This window comes from Carcharodon carcharias, chromosome 11 (assembly GCF_017639515.1).
Source record: "Carcharodon carcharias isolate sCarCar2 chromosome 11, sCarCar2.pri, whole genome shotgun sequence".
NCBI classification, from domain to species: domain Eukaryota; kingdom Metazoa; phylum Chordata; class Chondrichthyes; order Lamniformes; family Lamnidae; genus Carcharodon; species Carcharodon carcharias.
Window position 1 is genome coordinate 57,613,438 of NC_054477.1, and position 20,095 is coordinate 57,633,532.

The 20,095-nt window shown below is 42.0% G+C and overlaps 1 protein-coding gene across 2 annotated transcripts in view; it reads left to right on the forward strand.

Annotated features, from left to right (window-relative positions):
• micu2 (mitochondrial calcium uptake 2) overlaps nt 1–20,095 on the forward strand; it is a 515,235-nt gene that overhangs the window by 467,777 nt on the left and 27,363 nt on the right. For both annotated transcript variants that reach the window (XM_041199666.1, XM_041199667.1), the window contains one exon: nt 3,208–3,296. In XM_041199666.1, coding sequence (XP_041055600.1) covers nt 3,208–3,296 — 89 coding nt within the window. The remainder of the gene's footprint in view (nt 1–3,207; nt 3,297–20,095) is intronic.

Here is a 20,095-nt window from a genome sequence, read left to right on the forward strand (position 1 = left end):
AAAGTAAACACACATTCCTCCTTGTCTGCTGAACAAAGGAAAATGCCTATTCTTATACACTATTCTTCTTATTACATGAGAATTAGCATTACTTTATATGGTATACTCTGACCCATTGCAGAGCCTTTTAGTGCATACCTATCCTTACGCACATGTCTACATTATTTACAGCCAAATGTATAAAATGGATATTACACATTGTCAGCAGATCACATAAATTGCACTGTCTGGAATTATTTTATATTTTGCACTTCAAGGTTCATCCTCAAGGTCTTGTTTGGACTCACTATTGCGGTGTATTTGTATATTTCTACTCTTTCTCTCTCTTACTGACTGTTGCTAGGCTAGAGTAATTCTCTCTTATGAATCAACAAACAGACAGATTGGAAAAGACCAGCTGGTCCATCTAGCCTGTCACCAATATTCACAACACAACAAAGCGTTACAACTCCATGGATACATTTGGAAACCCTCTGGAAGCAGTATAAACTTCTGTTTTTGTTCATTTTCTAAAATGAATTCAGATTTTTTCTGGCTTATTTTTGCAGCCGTGCACTATCTACTTTTAAAGCAATTTCTAATTAAGTATATTTTCTAAGTTAACCTGCCATCATCCTTAATATCTTGAGACTCCTGCAACATTGAAGCTCTTTTATTATTTTAAATTACATGCAACATTTCTGAAGAAGAGGAACGTTTTGTAATCCTGCTGTTTAGATTTTGAACTAATTTGAAACATGTTGGAGAGTCTGGTTGTATGCTTATTTCTATTTTGATATTTATTACACAAGGATATACTGCACAGAAACAGGCCATTTCGGCTTAAACAGTCCATGCCGGTGTGTATGCTCCATTCGAGCCTCCTCTTCCTTGTGTAACGTGATTGGGAAGATAGCGTTTTAATGGTAATGTCATTGGTCATGACATCATCTGGATTAGTAATCCAGAGGTCCAGGCTAATGCTTTGGGATCACAAGTTCAAATTCCACCAAGGCAGCTGGTGCAATTTAAAATTCAATTAATAAAAGCTGAAATCGAAAGCTAGTTTTAGTAATAGTGACATTGAAAACAATATTGATTGTCATAAAAAGCCATCTGGTTCACTAATGCCCTGCAGGGAAGGAAATCTGCCACCCTTACCTGGTCAGGCCGACATGTGACTCCAAACCCACAGCAATGCAGTTGATTCTTAACTGCCTTCTGAAATGGCCTAGCAAGCCACTTAGTTCAAGAAATGACAGTAGGAATAGGCACCAAATGCTGGTCTTGCAGGTGACACCCACATCCCATGAAAGAATAAATTTAAAAAAGCATAACTCTCTTCTCTTCCCTTGATTCTGTTTTTCATCCATTAAGTTATTCCATTTTCTCAAATATTTAGGAATACTTTTTGTACATGTTATGATGTTAGACACAATTTATTTTGGGCCCTATGTTTAATGCAAGTGAAAATGAAAACCTAGCAGTGAAGCCAAAATAGGTTCTAATAAAGTCTGGCTGGATGATCTGTTGGTTCCAATTTGATTTACAAGCCTGGTTTGGGCCTTGAAGCCCTACGCTCTGCTTATTCATACTAGACACGCTATGCATGCAAAGAACAAACAATGGAGATAATGGTGTTTTCAGTCAAATTGAACACATTTGCAATGTGCTTTATGGTAAACACAGATGTCATTCATAATTGCATAGGAATGTTTTGCTGTAATTGATCAGGCAACATTTCTAAAGAATCATAAAAGTTGACTGCCAGACAAAACCACAATTACTTGCTTGTTTTCATGATAACTTGATGGATACAATAGCACTCCAAGTTTGTTCCCATTCCTAACAACACTTTAGGTTACTGCCAGTAAGATTTGTTTTCCTTATAGAATTGATAATTTTGTTGCATTGATTATTGTGTGAATCTAATATAAACATGGATAGGAGTGGCGCAAGTTGTGATAATAATACATTACAGTGTTGAAGCAGTGTTGTTCAGCATTGTTTTATGATCAGAGAGCTGAGCTAAGCACACATACGTGGATCTCTGTATATGTGTATATGCTTGCAAGTTCTGAACTCCATTTTCTCTCGCCATCACGCCAGCAGTATGATTGTCAGCCTATCTTGTGTCTGTAACCATGACAATTGTATAATAATTTTAACTATATATTAGTGCAGAATCTTACAATTTCTAAGTATTAATAAATCTCCTGTGGTATTTCCAAAGGATGCAATGCTGCAGGATGTACTGGGGCTATATCACCACCTAGTGGCTACAGCCTGCAGCTACAGTGTAATTGGACTTGTTTACATAGGAAATTCCCATCATAATGGATCACATAGCATGTTAAATGTTGGTGTTTAAAAATGACTTAAGATCATGGCATCTGGAAATGAAGTTTGTGGGCAGGAAGTGTATATATGTATGCACAATATTTTTAATATCTATAGATAAAATATTCAGGTTAGAGAAAATTACAATTAAATTTATTCCTTTTGTTTGATGTTTGTTTATAACCCTGAGGGACTTTGGATGAAACATGCATGGAGAGGAATTTCTCATGAAGAGATAGGATTCTGAGCATGCAACGTCCTGAAATTTATGGAATTTTGGCAGAAACTATGGATTCTATTTGCTTATATTTAGCAAATTGTAAATTATTTACTTCCATTAATTAATCTTGTTTCCATAACATTCACATGTCAGCATATAATATTCAAATTAATCATTTGTGGCCAGAAATTTGAGTATTTAAAAGGATTTACCATTTTACCATTTGGACTACAAATAAAGTTTTTGTTTGTTTTGGTCATTAAAAAATTGCTGACCTGTTAATTGGCAGAATATGTGTAGTTATTGATGTGATTGGCTTTCATGTTGAGGAATTAGTAATTTGATAATTACAAGCTTATGGTTGCTTACTGGTAAATAAAATGGTCAGAACATAATCCAAGTGATAGTTTACAGCAGCAAATTATCAGTTCAGTACCCATGTTCCACGACTGATGAAACATTACTGATTGCACCCTTGAACAGTTCAATAGCAGCTGTGCTTTATGGGTGTTGATTGGAAAAAGGTCTGTAATTGTGATTTGTAACACAGTAATCGCAATATGTTGCATTTTGGTTTTGGAGATCTTCTTCGTGTTCCCTCTGATTGGCCAACTTTTGGGAGCATGGCAGTTAAATAAGCTAATGATTCATTTCTGTCTTTGCAACAGAAAGGTAGCAAAGGAATGAACACAACACTGCTGGTACACTTCTTTGGGAAAGAAGGGGAGCAGAAGCTCCAGTACAAAGACTTTTACAGGTAAGGAACTCATCCATTCTGCTAATTAGCTGCTTTTTAGAACACAATGACCTTAAGTAAAAAGTTTCCTATGCTTTACGTATTCTATTCTTAACTGCAAACCTCTACTATCTGACATGCTTCACAACTCTTTGAACAAGTAGGATCAATAAGATGTGGCATAGCAGCACTTTAATGTGTTTAGAAACTTTTGTGGGTAAGAGGTCCCTGCCTACCACAGAGATAGAAAACTTTAATTGAACTTAGACTCCCACATCTGACTGTTGAAAGCTACAGGTCCTGTTTTTATGGTCTAACGCAGATAATTTTTCAACATTGGTAGGTGTTTGAGTACAATGAGGGAGTTGTGCATTGTCTTTATGATTAAGGTATGTGCTTTTGATCACTCCATTAAAACTGCTTAAAAGTTTGTTACTTGGCAGTAAATCTGGTTTTGCACATTTATATAGAAGATAAAAGGGCCAGTGTGATTTTTACCTTGGTTCAGATATCACCTTTCACCCAAATTGTATTTGTTGGTAAATCAACCAAATCATCTTTCTCGTTCTTCTTAATGGAAAAATGTGATTTTATCTGATCTTTCTGCAAAACACTTTACCACACACAGGAAATCATTGTTGGCTATTGATCAAAGTGCCTGTGTGTTTTGAAAGGAGATGACTGATGAGCCATACCGACACATATAATTCTCAAAAGGAAAGCAGTGATATTTACAATGAGAATATTTTGTTTGATGCCCATGAGATACTATAGTTTTAAAATGAAAGAAGTTTAAGCATGAGGACTGGGGGAGATTATTTGACACAAATTGTAAGGCTGCATTTTTCTAAAATAACTTTCAGCTAAACCCGGAAGTGTAAGCACAATAGAAGGGCACATTAGTGACCAGTGGTAGAGGTTAGCGAATTAGTCGTTCACTGATTTGTTTCAGGGGTGGGAATGTTAAGTTAGGGGAACATTAAGAAGCTCCCTTAACCGTAGTAATCATGCTTATGTCTGCAATGATTCTCAGGAATTGATCTGTTTGCATTCTGATTTGAAACCCTTGGAAACTGAAATCATAGAAATTAATTTGAACAGAGAAGCCTAATTCCCTTTGACTATATCTGCTCTGAATTTATCAAAAATATTTATAATTTTTTGTGGTTACGCTATGGATATAGTATATGAAAACAGGGATATATCAGACAAAAAATTCCAAGCAGTACAGATCTAAGGGTTGCAATTCTTTTACCATTTGATCTATGTAATTCAGAATTTAAAATGCTTATAATCTGAGTAGTGTTGCCCACATCAGCACTCCCAGGTGTGGTGCTCACAGGGACCACTGGGAGTTGAGTAAATGATATGCTGACCTTGATTTTCGACCCATTTTCTGTGGATGCTGCTTCTTGGCAAGTTCAGTCAGAATGAGCCCTCTGCCTTTCAAACGTGTAATAAAAACATTGCAATAAACGGGAATAGCCCAATAGTAAAAAATGCTCACCTTTAAGAATGAGCAAATTAAGGATAAATGACCTGAAGGGAATTAATTCTAATCTGGAGGGAATTATGTAAAATGCAGAAAATAAAATTTGCAGGGAAGGGATACATAGCAGAAAAGTAAAAGTAAAAATGAGATGCAAACAATGAACAGCAACAAGCTTAATAGGAAAATAAACTAACATAGTGAAGAAGAAAGCATATTTCAGAAGAAAATTAGAATTGGGAAAAATTTAAAATGCTGCAGTTCAAAATATTTGGTTACACTGCAGATAATCTCAATTTTTTAGATTTCCCAAATGGCAGCTTTTTCCACTGTTTATGGGAGCTCCTTGCTATTTATTACAAGAAAAAGCAACAAAGGGTTCTAGATATTCCCACTGATGGTAACAAGAGTAAATGAAATTATCCAACTGGCAGGTGTAAAATCATTAGCAGTGGTAATCTGTTATCATACTTGCCACTTGGATAAACCTTTGTTCTGCTGCCATTTACTTAATTTGCACATTTCATTTGGAGTGGGAAATTGGGTGATGATGGTTTGGCCAGTGTAAAAGAACTTTAGTTGCCTCAGTAATACTGGTGATGAGAACATGGACTGTACTTACCACAGCGGACAATGGGAACAGACTTTTCAGTTAGGTGTACCACTCATTGGAGCAAAACATAAATGGCTGTGGCAATTTGTAATGGCTGTGTGGCGAACATTTGAACATTTCACATTATGGCTTGCACTAATAAGTGAAGAAAGCTAACTTAAGCAATAGTGGATATTTTGTTCCAGAATCACTGATAGTAATTATGTGGTGGTGAAATTAATACCTCATGCATTACTTGTCAATTGTACAATCCCATGTTACCTAAAAAAAATGTGTACATTTTTTCCTCATCATTTTCTTCCTTTTTCTCCTCTCTCAAAGGCCTTGACTCCCTGTTGCCTGGGTACAATTTTAAGACAAGATATGTCACCAGGCAGCCATTATTCAGATATGAGCTTTAACATTGTAAAATTTTCACATTATTTTTAATCTTCATTTAAGAAAAGTGAGGGAGGGACACCAAGGAATTATAGACTAGTTAGCCTACCATCTGTGTCAGGAAATTACTCAACTCTATAATTAAAGACTGGATGACTGAACTCCTTGAAAAGTTTCAACTGATCAAAGAGAGCTAGTGTGAATTTATAAGGATAGATCATGCCTGATGAACCCAACTGAATTTTTTGAAGGGGTAATAAGTGGACAGGGGAATGTCTATGGATTCTATTTATATAAACTTCCAGAAGGCATCTGATAAAGTCCCTTGTAAGAGAATGTTAACTAAACTGAAGCTATGAAATTAAAGGCAGATCATTGACCTGGCTAGGAAATTCTCTGAGCTGAAGGAGTCAGAGTAGGGATAATGGGCAGGTACCCTAATTGGCAGGATGTGACTAATCGTGTCCCGCAAGGAGTTGTGTTACGGCCTTAACTATTCATCATGTTTATTAATTACTTTGATGATGGGGTAGAGTGCCACATATCCATATTTACCAACAACACAAAGGAAAACGGCATCATAAGCTGTATAGATGCAAGCACAAAATTATAAAGATATTAATAGATTAATGGGTATCAGGACTCCAAGGTTATAAGGTTGTATTGCCTGGAATTTAGAAACTGAAGCAATGATTTGAAGTTTTCAAGATGTTCAGGTGAACAGAGTGATAAAATTTCAGTTGGATAGGGAGTTTAAGACTAGGGTGCATTGTCTAAAAATTAGAGCCAGATTTTTCATGACTGAAATTAGTAAGACTTCTACACACTAAATCACATAGAAGTTTGAGATCTGAGATTGATGGATTTTTGTTAACCAAAAGTATTTGAGGGATGTCAGGCAAAAGCAGGTATATGGAGAAGATCACAGATCACCCATGATTTCAATGAATGGCCGAACAGCCCTCAAAAATGTCAAAGGCATACTCCTATTCCTATGTTCACAGCCAAACTGAATCCTTAGTTGACCCAGTGTCTGGACATGCATTTACTGGAGACATTGCTGGATAATTAAGAAATCCTCCCTAATGTGGAGCCATTAAATTAATTCTAGCACCCCTATTGCTAAGTTGAGAATAGTTAGCTCAGTGCAGACTGTGGGTGAATGTAGGACCTACCTGCTTAATTTGATAGAGCTACTAACTAAATAAACATGCTATTACAAAAAGCTACATTCCTTTGTTTTTCAATATCCCTTCGTTGTTGAACTCTAATTTGAATTCCCAACTCTAACTTCTTTAAGCGTTGATCAGGCTGAAATGACTCAAGATTGGTAACAAAATAAATAAAAGTTTCCAGTATACACAAAAAGAGAACGACTTAGGGGATAAATGCAGTGCATGATGTCACACTGAGCCACACTGACTGGAAAGTTCAATTCCTAGTCTGTATTGAGTTGACTAAACTCAGCTAGGGCATCAGCAAGGACACTACTAACTGACCTCAGTACCCCTGGACTAGGGACGGGGGAGAAAACTGATAATGGGTCCTGATTCTTATTGTTTTCGCTGGTGGGAACTACACATGAACATCTGGAAAGGCCGAGGTTTGGCATGGCTTCCGCCCATAGTTGATTAGCCTTTTGGCACTCATAACAAAATTGAAATGAAGGTTATATTTTATTATTAGGACACTAGTTGCAAAGTTAGTTATGTTAAATGTGGAACTTTGTTCAGTTAAATAGGAATTGTAACTAGTACACCAACCTATACATATAATGGTTTAATATGAACCTTCACTTTAATTATGTAAATTATGTCCAGTAATAAATGTGATTTACAGGAACTTTAAGCAGAAAGTGATGATGGGACTAATGACTTGACTGCCATAAGCATGAATGAGTTACAAACTCAACTCATGACATATTGCCATAAACTCGTTGTTCCCCATTGTGCATCATATTCCTTACACAAGTTGAATTAAAACCAGCGTTTCCCATTAAGAATTTAAAAATGTGTAAAGGGGACTGCATGGACAGACGTGAGCATTGCAGCTGGCAGCTGCCGCACACAAATGATACCTATTTTAGAGTGTGTTGCATTGTGCTGGTTAAAGGTTAGAATTCTTTTTCTGAAATCTGGTGCGTAACTTGAAAGAAGAGGAAGAAAAGTTTGCATTTATACAGCACAAAGTATAACCTCAGAACACTATGCAGAACCATAGAAAAGTCACCCCACAGAAAGAGGCTGTTCAGCCCATCGTGCCTGCACTGGCCAAAATTAAAAAATAAGATAAAAACTAGTCACCCATTCTAATCCCACCTTTCACAACCTGGTCCATAGCCTTGCAAGTTATAGCACTTCCAGTGCAGATCCAGGTACTTTTTAAATGAGTTGAGGGTTTCTGCCTCCACACCAAACAAGGCTGCGATTCCAGACACTCACCACCTTCTGGGTGAAGAAGATGTTCCTCATGTCCCTTCTAATCCTCCTACTAATCACCTTAAATTTGTGCCCCCTGGCAAGTGACCTCTCCGCTAGGGGAAACTGGTCTTTCCTATCTACTCTATCTAGGCCGCTCATAATCTTGTACATCTCAATTAAATCACTCCTCAGCCTCCTCTGTTCTAAGGAAAACAACCCCAGCCTATCCAATCTTTCCTCATAGCTGCAATTTTCAAGCCTTGGCAGCATTCTTGAAAATCTCCTCTGTACTCTTTCCAAAATAATTATGTCCTTCCTGTAATGTGACCAGAACTGTATACAAAATTCCAACTGTGGCATAACCAGCATTTTATACAGTTCCAGTATTAGATCCCTGCTCTTGTATTCAATACCTCATCCAATAAAGGAAAGCATTCTGTATGCTTTCTTTACCACCTTATCCACCTGTCCTTCAGGGACCTGTGGACATGCACTCCAAGGTCTCTCACTTCCTCTACTCCTCTCAATATCCTCCCATTTATTGTGTATTCCCTAGCTTTTTTGCCCAAATATATTACCTCACACTTCTGTGAATTGAATTTCATTTGCTACTTCTCCCCCCACTCAACCAAATCATTTGATATCATTCTGGAGTCAGCAGCTATCCTCTTCACTGTCAACTACACAGCCATTTTTGTATCATGTACAAATTTCCCAATCATGCTCCCGCATTTAAATCCAAATCATTAATATATACAACAAAAGGCCCAACACTGAGCCCAATGGAATGCCACTGGAAACCGCTCTCCATTCACAAAAACATCCATTGACCATTACCCTTTGTTTCCTGTCACTGAGCCAATTTTAGATCCAAGTCACCATATTCCCCTGCACCCCATGGGCTTATACTTTTCTGACCAGTCTGCCATGTGGGACCTTGTCAAATGCTTTACTAAAATCCATGCAAACAACGTTCACTGCACTACCCTCATCAATCTTTCTTGTTACTTCCTCAAAAAATTTGATCAAATTAGTAAGACATGACCTTCCCCTAACAAAACCCTGATTAAATGTTCCTTTCTAAGTAACAATTTATCATGTCTCTCAGAATTGATTCCAAAATGTTCTACAGCCAATTAAATACCTTTGAAGTGCAGTCACTATTACAATGCACCCATACACAACAGTCAATTTGTGCATAACAAGATCCAACAAACAGCAACGAGATAAGAGTAATTCATGACTGGGTAGGATAAGATCCTTTATAGTTGTGCATTTGTAATTATGCCAGTGAAACAATAACCCATCAGAGATAAACCTACATGTGTAACCAGAGATAAACTCGTGAGTATGCTATTTCTACTATTCAAACTTGAAATAGAAACATAGAAGGCCATTTGGTTCATTGTGTCTGTCCCAGCCAATAAAGGGCTATCCCACCTAATCCCATTTTCCTGCTCTTGGTTCACAGTCCCTTTGATTATGGCACTTCAAGTGCATATCCAAGTTTTTTTTTAAATGCAGTGAAGATTTCTGCTTCTACCACCCTTTCAAGCAGTGAGTTCCAGACCCTCACCAATGCAGATGTTATTGGCACCTGGGAAAAGTGGGATTAGGTTGCAGTGTTGTGCTATTTTGCTAGATGAAAAATCATGTTGTCTTCACCTTTTATGGTATCAATTTGCAATAAGTGGAATTCCGTGAATAACAGACTGCTTTGCAAGGGTTTCCTGCTCTCATAGCAAACATGTTTCTTATTTGGAGAGCTTGTTTTGTATTGTTTTCAATAATAATTTAACTGGAGCTAGCATAATGGTGACTGACATACCAGTGAGTATATGAGTAAAATTATAAGTTCACCATGTACAGCCTAAATTTTAATACTATGTCCGAGCAATGGTGATTGCAAAATGAGCAGGAATTACATATCCTAATAAAATGAAACCAGGTTAGAAATTAAACAGTTGTGGGTTAAGAAATAGGGATAGCATTTCACCTTTAGTCATTTTCTGCTGAAAGTTTTGTCAGATAACATCAAGCAGAATCCAACAAAAATCCTGCCAGTAGTGAAAAAATCCCTTCGAACTATGAAACATAAACCCCCCCAACTTTGCCTAAAGTGCCACAGCAATGCTTTAAACTCTTATTTTAATATCCAGTTGTTCTGCATCAGTTTAAATCCATACAAACTCAGCTGAGTATTTTGATGATTGGATGCAAAGCTCTTATAAATACAAATCCTTCAGAACTGCTTTGTAGAATGTGCTTACAAAGTATATTCTCAAATGCCTAATAATGCATTAGTTCTGGGTAAATCCTCTTTGTAATGTGACAGTGTTATAATTCTAATCCTAGGTTTATTCACTCAGAATCAATTCCATTTTAATGTATTAAAAAAATTCAAACAGCAGGTAAGCTACTGTTCTATTTTCACTGAGCCGTGGCAAATTAAATTTTCTGTTTACATTCGCTTCTAACGGTTGAAAGAAAGATCTAAGGATCTAAATGATTGTATTCTTAATGCTTTGTATCAGGATTTTCATGTGGTTTAATATAGACACAACAATACATTTTCCTGACTACTTTGCCTTCGCTAAAAAGCGGTGACTGTTGTTGTTCGTCGTGAAACCCTGGCCTCTTAACCATGCTTTTAATGCTAGCTTCAACTGGCTTTACAGCTTGGCGGCTGTCACTGGGCAAGTTTAATCAATGACCTGCTAAGTACAGCACTGCATGCTGCATCTTGGTGAGGGGAAAGGGGAAACTGGCAAGAACATCCCATGCTTTAAAACCACAACTCCTTTCAGCAAGCTATAACAGCTACAATGCTCACCATGTTATCTATGGCACAGAGGAACCATTGCAGCAGAGGGGTCACCACAATGGGCAAAATACCAAGATTAGTCTTTTTGGAATAAATGCATACTAGAAGGCGTTTCTTCCACCTCACTTCAAGTTATTGGTCACACTTAATGAATTCTAAAGTTGTTCCTCTTTCTTTGTACTTTTTATGGGCCAGAATTTTGATGTCGGCATGTGGGGACGGGTTTGGCAGGCTGACACGTAAAATGAAGGCGGTGACTTCGGGCGTGCGTCCTGATGTCATCGCGTGTCATTTCGATCTTTTGTTTGGCAAGCGCATGCCTCCCTTTTAGAGAAGTAATTAAGATAATTAACAGCGCTGCCTGTCCAACCTTAACGTTGGCAGGCACGCAAAGAGCTGAAGCAGCCTTCACGTTTTTCAGGAAAGCTCATCCATGGGCGGGATGAGGTTTCCTGAAGGTTTAATAATATCAATAAATAAATTTTGATAAATTGACAAACATGCCCCAGCTCATGTGACACTGTCACATGAGGGGACATGTATAAGTAATTTGTATCTTTCTTTATTTAAAAATTTCAAAATGAACTTAATCACCCTGAGGCAGCTCCATGCCTCAGGGAGATTTCTGTGCTCTTTCGCGCGCATGCGCAAAAGAGTGCAGGCCCCAACTTTCCCTCCTCTCCCCCACCCACACGGCTGTGCGTCACGCTGGGCAGGCCTTAATTGGCCCACCCACGTAAAATGGCAGTGCCCTCCCCAATCACGGGCAGCAATCGGCTCCGCGCCTGCCCATGCCCACTCCCAACCAGCCCACCTGACATTCAGAAAATTCTCCAAATGATTTTGTTTTGAAAGAGGAGCTCTTAAACAAGGAAAATCACAATCTTGTGAAACAATTTATTGCAGGTTTCAAGCAACATCATGTCACAAGTAATGATGATTCGATTTTCTTTAGGAAAAGACTTAGCAGATCCAAAAACTACAATCTGTATCCCATTTACCAACCACACCAAAATAAAAAGCCTTTTTCGATTCCTTCACCCCACTCCACCCCCACTAGGGCTATCTGTACCTTGCTCGTCCTGCTTTCTACCCTTAATTAGAACATTCCTTAGATAATATCACCACCTTCAACACCTCTTTGTCCTTTTGTCAATGACATCTTTTGGCTATCTCCACCTATCACTGGCCCTCTATCCAGCTCTACTTGTCCCACCTGCGCGCCCCCCCCCCCCCAAATAAACCAGCTTATATTTCACCTTTCTTCTATTTTTACTTAGTTCTGTTGAAGAGTCATACGGACTCGAAATGTTAATTGTGTTCCTCTCCGCAGATGCTGCCAGACCTGCTGAGTTTTTCCAGGTATTTTTGTTTTGGATTTCCAACATCTGCAGTTTTTTGCTTTTACACCAAAATAAATACTGACCAATGTGCCTTGGGACGTTTCCCTACATTAAAGGCACTATATAAATGCAAGTTGTTGTAATACACATTAAACAGGACCACAATAAATAGTTTTATGCACACTTAAACAGGGCTGTTGCTGGTTTTATTGATTGTTTGGGCGTAAAATTCCTCACTGAGTCCCATTGAAAGGCTTTTACTACCCTCTACTGGTGCTGTACATTCACCACACAATGAATATCTGTAGTACACACTTTGCTTGGAACAGTTCAACAAGTGAAACATGGGGCAGAATTTTTCCATCGGCGTGCAGGGGGTGGGACCCGCACACTGACACATAAAATGATGCACGGTGCCGTCGGGCGTGCATCCTGACATCACCGCGTGTCATTGCGATATTCCACTGGGTGGGCACGTGACAATGTCTGTTGCGCGGCCGCCAGTCAGTACCAGGCAAATTAAGGTAGTTGAGGCTCCAATTGTCGTGGATTTTAAGGCACCCATATGATATTTGGCTCGTCACATGGGCGCAACGGGCAGGCAGCTGTACGAAACTTTAATGAAGCTCATCCACGGGCAGGAAAGAGGGATCATTGTTTTTGCGAATCCAGACATTTAATAGTGCTCAAAAGTTATTGAAAGTTGTGTGTGTGAGGTGGAGAAGTCTCAAACACATAGCAGCTGCTTGGACTGCACTCATCACTTTCAGGTCAGCACTTTTCAGTGAGGATTTATTTTGGGGCCTGTAACAGGCTGTCAGCAAGCCCCCCCGAGCCTGGGAATTGGAGGTGATCTCTCCACCGGAGGCACCTCATCTGAGGAGGAAGGGAGGGCTACAAGGGGGAGGAGGCCAGGAGTGCACATTCAGCCTCCAGGGGAGCCACCTTTGGGAGGACAGGCACAGGCACAAGGGGCGCAGGGTCAAGAGGTAGTCCAAGGCGCAAAGGGCCGCAGAAGACACCACTATCCTGCTGCCAGGGTTTACAGGCAGTGAAGCACCTACCTCAATATGTCTGAGGTGTAGTGCCAAAGGTGGCTCCGTCTGTCCAGGGAGACAGGCAACATTATCTGTCAGATGATTGGTCCAGAGATATCAGCTAACTGTGTGGGTGGACACCTCATGCCCATCTCTCTAAAGGTCACAGCTGCCCTCAACTTCTATGCCTCCAGCTCTTTCCAGGGCTTAGTGGGTGATCTCTGCAGTGTCTCCTAATCAGCTGTCCACACTTGTGTCAAGCAGGTGACAAACGCTCTGTTCAGGTGTGCACTGACCTTCATCCACTGGGACGAGGCCAGCCAGACAGAGTGAGCCAGAGGCTTCCCCCGCGTCCAAGGTGCAATAAACTGCACACATGTGGCCATCAAGGCACCAGCAGGTGAGCCTGGCCCCTTCGTCAACAGGAAGGGCTTCCACTCCATGAACGTGTGATGGTGTGTGATCATAGGATGCAGATCCTGCAAGCCTGTGCAAGGTACCCAGGCAGCTCCCACGACGCCTACGTCCTCAGACACTCCCAGGTGCCGGGGATCTTCAGTGCTCCAGCCAAACTGGATGGATGGCTGTTGGGAGACAAGGGCTATCCCCTCAGAAGGGGCTCATGATGCCTCTGTGCCATCCAAGAACAGAAGCTGAGCAGTGGTATAATAGAAGTCATGCCTCCACAAGGGCTGTGGTGGAAAACCATTGGTCTTCTCAAAATGCGCTTCAGATGCCTGGACCGTTCCGGGGGCACATTCCAGTATCCCCCAGATCGACTGTTGCTTATAGTGGTTGCATGTTTCATTCTGCACAATCTAGCTCTGCAAAGCGGGGGACGCTGCGGATGAAGAAGATGTAGACAGAGTGGCTGGGGCTGAGCACGATGAGTCCAGCAGTGAGTCTGAGGATGAGCATGCACAGGGAAATGATGAGGGGGCACAGGCTAACCCAGGCCTGCTCCAGGGAGGCAGGGACACCCGGACGCTCTAATCCAAGGAGCCTTTAGCTAGCACAGCACATATGGATTTGCAACACAAACCTGGCACGTATCCTCCATCCTGCAGACATCATCTGTCTGGATAGGAGGATCGGCGATGGGCGCCGTGAATAAATCTAAAAGACACACAAATCATTCATCAAATCTCAGGAATCCATGCACCATTCAAAAAAAGAGGAACCCACAGCCATTTGAGACAACATAAATTTAATATTGTAACCAAAGTCTCTTCACATAACAGAAATAAAAATGTGTTGGACTTCACACAAAGTTCTAAACAACTCTTGTTGGGGCGGGGGGGGGCAACAGAAAACCACCAGTGATGAACCTGGGGTGTGTCTAAGGTGCCTTCATCTTTCGTTTGTGGGTGCTATGTCTTTGTGGTGCCCGTCGCTGGCACTGGCATCTGAGACAGCCTGCTTTCTCTGATGTCCTGTTGGCCTTGATAACCTTGGCGGACGTCCTCTGGCCCTTCGAGCCTGTGATGGACTCGCCTGGGAGAGAGCTGTCAGCTCCGCATCTGGCATCTCCCCAGTCGTCGCAGCCTCATTGGGTGCCATGGTCACTGGCAGAGGTACATAGGAGCTGCTGCCCTCATCCACAGCACTCTGAGAGATGCCAACAGAGATGACAGGCAGCTGCTCCGCCAACATGAGGTCCATTTGGCCCTCCTTGCTCACCGTAGATGGATGGGCACCGAGGTGGGATATCTGGTGGCCAAACCACTGCCCACACGGGCACTGACTAGATGAGGTCAATGCCCCTGTGAGGGCGTGCAGGTCCGAGCGCAACCCCAGGAACTCCTCATCCTGTCCCTGGTGCTGCCTCTCCATGAGAGTCGCCAATCTCTCCATGGAGGAAGCTTGGCGCTCAGCCATGATGCTCAATGCATTGGCCACACCCGCGTAAACTCCTCCATCACTGACACCAAGCCAAGCAGAGCTCATGTATCTCCACCAGATGTTCCTGAACACCCGGCCACATGTCAGCACTTAGCTGCATCGCCCACAACTCCAGAGGCTCATCATCTACCACAGACTGAGCATGTCCTGGGCCCCTTCAGTCCTCCAACTGCAGGTGCCATCAGCACTCTCTGTCTCCGCCAGCTGCTCCAGCAACTGTGAAGTGCCCTCACTGCTGTGACCCAGGACACTAGCCAAAGATATGATGCCCACCAAGGTGCCAGTGTCTGCGCTGCTGCCTGCCTGGCAGAGATGGTGTGACGCTTCTAATGGTGCAATTTCATGCCCTCAGGTGTCAGAGGGGGCTGTTGCTGCTGCAGCTCCTGGCCGTGCGCCAATGATGCTGAAAGCCTGCAGGCAATGTCAATGTACATGCATGTCCCCCGGTTCATCAAACGCTCATCATTCCACACGCACTGGGCAAGCCATGTTGGTAACGTCATTCACTGAACAATCAGCAATGGCACAGATGTTGGGAGACTATTGGTGACATGAGTGCTGGCCATACATACCCGCCCATGGAACCCCAACCTATCTGGGTTCAATGCCTCCTGCTCTAAGCGGCTGAGCATCGATAACTGGGTTGGCCCATTGGCAGTCCTTAGCCGCTCAGCACTGTTATGAGAATTCTTCTCCTGCAAATGAAAAAGTTGCATTGATACTTTTACCATCAATCTCCTCATGGCTGGCCCATCCCAAACTCAGTTGGCCGTTGCAGGTCTGCAGTGCATCCTTCCCCCGCTGGTAGCTGGCACTCACACAAATATGCTTGGTGTGTCTTTCCTGCCACCCCCCCCCCCCCCCCCCCCCCCCCCCCCAAAGCCCACATGCTGCCATCATCACAGTTGGGAACACACAGTTGTCTCCGCTGTTGCAAGGAGGCACAATGATGTGGACCACAGAGGGCAGCACATCCATCTGTGCCACAGCACCTTGAAGATCCCCTCGCACCATGTCATCACCCTGACTTCCACGTGTTTGTGTTGTGGAGTTCGACCAGTGTGCCTGGATGTAGCTCCTCCAGGTTGAACGCACCACAATCATGTAGGTGTCACTGCACCACGTGCTGCGGGTGCTGAACCCATCTCATCTCAACCCTCTCATGCTGATGAATGCATAGGCAGCCGCTGGTGGGCCACCCAACTAAGGACACATGCCGTCACTAACTCATTGCACTCAGGCCACTCAGACCTGGGTGGTCCGCCAGCGGGGGAGAAAGTTACATGATGGTGCAATAAATAATGCCAACATGCTGCTCACCCTTCCCGTGCGCAGAAGTCGTTGAAGTGTTTGCGGCACTGGGTCCATGAGTGCCGCACCATGTCGTGGGAGCTCACAAGCTCCACAACCTCCTCCCACACACGCTTGGTCAAGTGGGTTGGCCTCCACTTCCCATCCTTGGGGACAAGCACATCCCACCATGTTGCCACCTCCTCGAAGAGGGCAGCAAGGCACTCATCGGAAAACCTGGGCGCACAGTGGCCACCCACCCTACCCTCCTGCATGGCTGTTTCAGATTTGCCTTGCCCCCAACCTCTAGTCATGAACAGCAGCCTTGGTGCGGCTGCAGCTTGGCCTTTAAACAGGCTGCCTGGTCGCTATTGGACCCAGTGGCGATTGCCGTTCCACCAGCGCCCGCCCAGTCCTGCCATCCCTAGGAGTCGCCAATTACACTGCGCGGTCCCAATCACCAGCGGCGATCGAGGCTGCACCCGTCCCCACCCAATATGAGAAAATTCTCCCCATGTATTTTTTTTTTTGCAAATTACCATGATGGTGTTTTTTTCAGTATCTAGTGCCATCTTTGTATAAATGTATGTGTTTGGAATAATAGTTTGAAGATGGAGTCCAGTTTAATTTATTCAATGTTTTCAGGGTCCAATGCATGTTCAATACAATTAATTGATCATGGTTATTGCTTTTCCTTCTGTGGTCACTTCTTGATAATTAACATTTTCATTAAGTTTGGGAGGAGGTGTTACTGCGAGTATCTCAGGCAGATATTAAAATTGCATCTGCCAGATATCATTTATACTTGACAGTGGTGAGGGGGTACACTATCTAAGTGGAGATACGAACATCACTTCATTTATACCTTGTTTAAAGCTGTCATAAACTTTGTAATACTGATGTCATATGAGGGAATTAGTAACACAGGATGAGAACCGACTCTACAGTCGATCTGATTCTAAGCTGATTCCTTCCACAAACTGCATTCAATATGCCATAACATGTTGGATTCCACCCAATATATTATATTGCCTGTGAGAAAATTATGGAAAACAGTTCTCTCATCTCCAGAGGTTACCAATCAAACTCTCGGACAACTAACCTCACTATTCTATTTTTTAGTGACATTGATTGAGAGATAAATATTGGCCAGGACATGGTGGAGAATCTTCGAAGTACTGTCACAAGATCTTTTACATCCACCTGCGTGGGCAGATGGTGCCTCAGCTTCATGTCTCATTCAAAAGAAGGCAGTGCAGCATTCTGTCAGTGCTACACTGGAGTGTCAACCTAGATTTTATACTCAACTATCTGGAGTGGGATCTCTAGCCACAGCCTCCTCAGAGGCAAGAGTGCTGCCAACTGAGCCATAGCTGACATTGCGACAGTGTATAATAGGGGTAATTTTTCCAAGCTGTAACTTGGAAGGAATCATGGACCAGGGTAGGGCTTGTAGCCCTGATCCTCTACCTTATACACCCTACGAGCTTGACTTACATGGGAATGTATAATTACCCCGAATATTCCTAAAGTAGCTTCACCAGTAATATGTGCAAATTCATATTGATTTACTTTGACTTAAAATAAAACACCATTGAGATGCTTCAAAACATTGATTAACCTCCTTCTGGTTCAGATTGATTGGATACTTCCATGAAAGGCCAACAATTACTCCCAAATCTGTTCCCTTTTCCACCCCATCACTGTTTATGTATAAAGAAAAAAAGAACTTGCATTTCTATAGCACCATTCACAACCTGTTCTAAAGCATTTTACAGTTAATTAAATACTTTTGAAGAGTAGCCCTTGTGACTTCTATATTATGTTTTCATGTTTATTAGGTTCTAGCCATTTATACAAACTGACTAGTTATTTCACTCTAGGTATCACAAATTAATGGCTATGTTATACCGTTTATACCATGAATATCAGAGCAAATTCACACCTATGTCATCATAAAACTGATCCTTTTTCAGGTCCTACCCAAACAGGTGCTTTGTTAATGTAGTCATACTTTGTTGTAACAAATGTAGCCAACTCCCCACCATAATCCTGTGTACAACATATTGTGCATTAAAGCCATTATCTTTACTTATTGATGAGACAATCCTATGGCCTAAGTTTTAACAACCCATGAGTGAAAGAGAGTAGGGGATCAGTTAAAATAACAGGATTGAGCAACTTGAGTGCATTTCCACGCTTTTAAATTTGAACATATAGAAATCAAGCCATTGATGAGATCCCTGCACAAGACAGACGAGGGTCTAATTAACTTTCCAGGGTTGCCTGCTGCCTGATTACATAATAAGTGAGGCAAATTCAATTTAGTTGGCATTAAGAAGTAGGCCCAAGGTGGGAGCTGCCAATCTCAAAGGCAAGGACTAATGATCTGCTCTTTTAGCATTCCTTGTGAACCAGGAGGAAAGTGGGTGTTCCTACACCACATGGACTGCAGCGGTTCAAGAAGGCAGCTCACCACCATCTTCTCAAGGAAAATTAGAGATGGGCAATAAATTCTGGCCCAGCCAGCGAAGCCCACATCGTGAATGAGTTTTAAAAAATTGTGCTCCTCCCAGGCTTTGCAAAGAAGCTTCACCAGCCCCCATCTCTGTCCCCAACCCCAACCTCTGTCCCCAGTCTTCTGACACCCACTCGTAACTCCGATTTGCAATTTTCCCCTAGCTGCCATCTCTGTCACTGGCAATCCCCAGTCAGGAGCCTGGAGCCAACACTTTCTTCTAAGTCCTGAGTTCATCTCCTTGGGTCCCCAGCTGCGGTCTCCTGCCACTAGCTTTCCCTCCCATCTGCCAGACAGGCTGTCCATTTGTCCTTAGGACCGGCAAGACCTCAATCTTCCATGCCTTGCCAGGTTCTTCAATTGATTAGGGCATTCCTGGGTTCCTCATTAATATGAGGAGCTATGAATCCCTCTCTCTTTTCAGGGATAGTGATAAGTAGTCCAATATATGCAATGGGTCAAATGGGACTCACTGTTTCCACTTGTACACACGTGGGTGAAGATGCAATTACTACTTTGTATCGTGCACTTTAAAATTCAGAGCATTAAGCATACACAAATATGCAGACCCGACACAAGTTGTTGAATGTACATGTGTACCTGTACACAATGGTGCTTGATGTTTCATATATAAAAGTTACCTCATACAGTTAGCATATAGACCAGTAAGAGTAAGATGAAGTTGTTTAGTGAGCTTCATTCATATCAACAAAATACGTGTAGGAAAGCCAAAGACTGGGGCACAAACTTTACAGAGTACTCACTATGACAAAAAGTAAAATTGTGAAAAATTAATGAGCCGTATAAAATTAAGTCTCCGGCAGGTTTCCCCAAGCCAATGATTTCAACAATATTGCTTTGCATTCCATGTTTTTCGGATACTGTTCCAAACACAATTATATTAAAAACAAAAAAACTGCGGATGCTGGAAATCCAAAACAAAAACAGAATTACCTGGAAAACTCAGCAGGTCTGGCAGCATCGGCGGAGAAGAAAAGAGTTGACG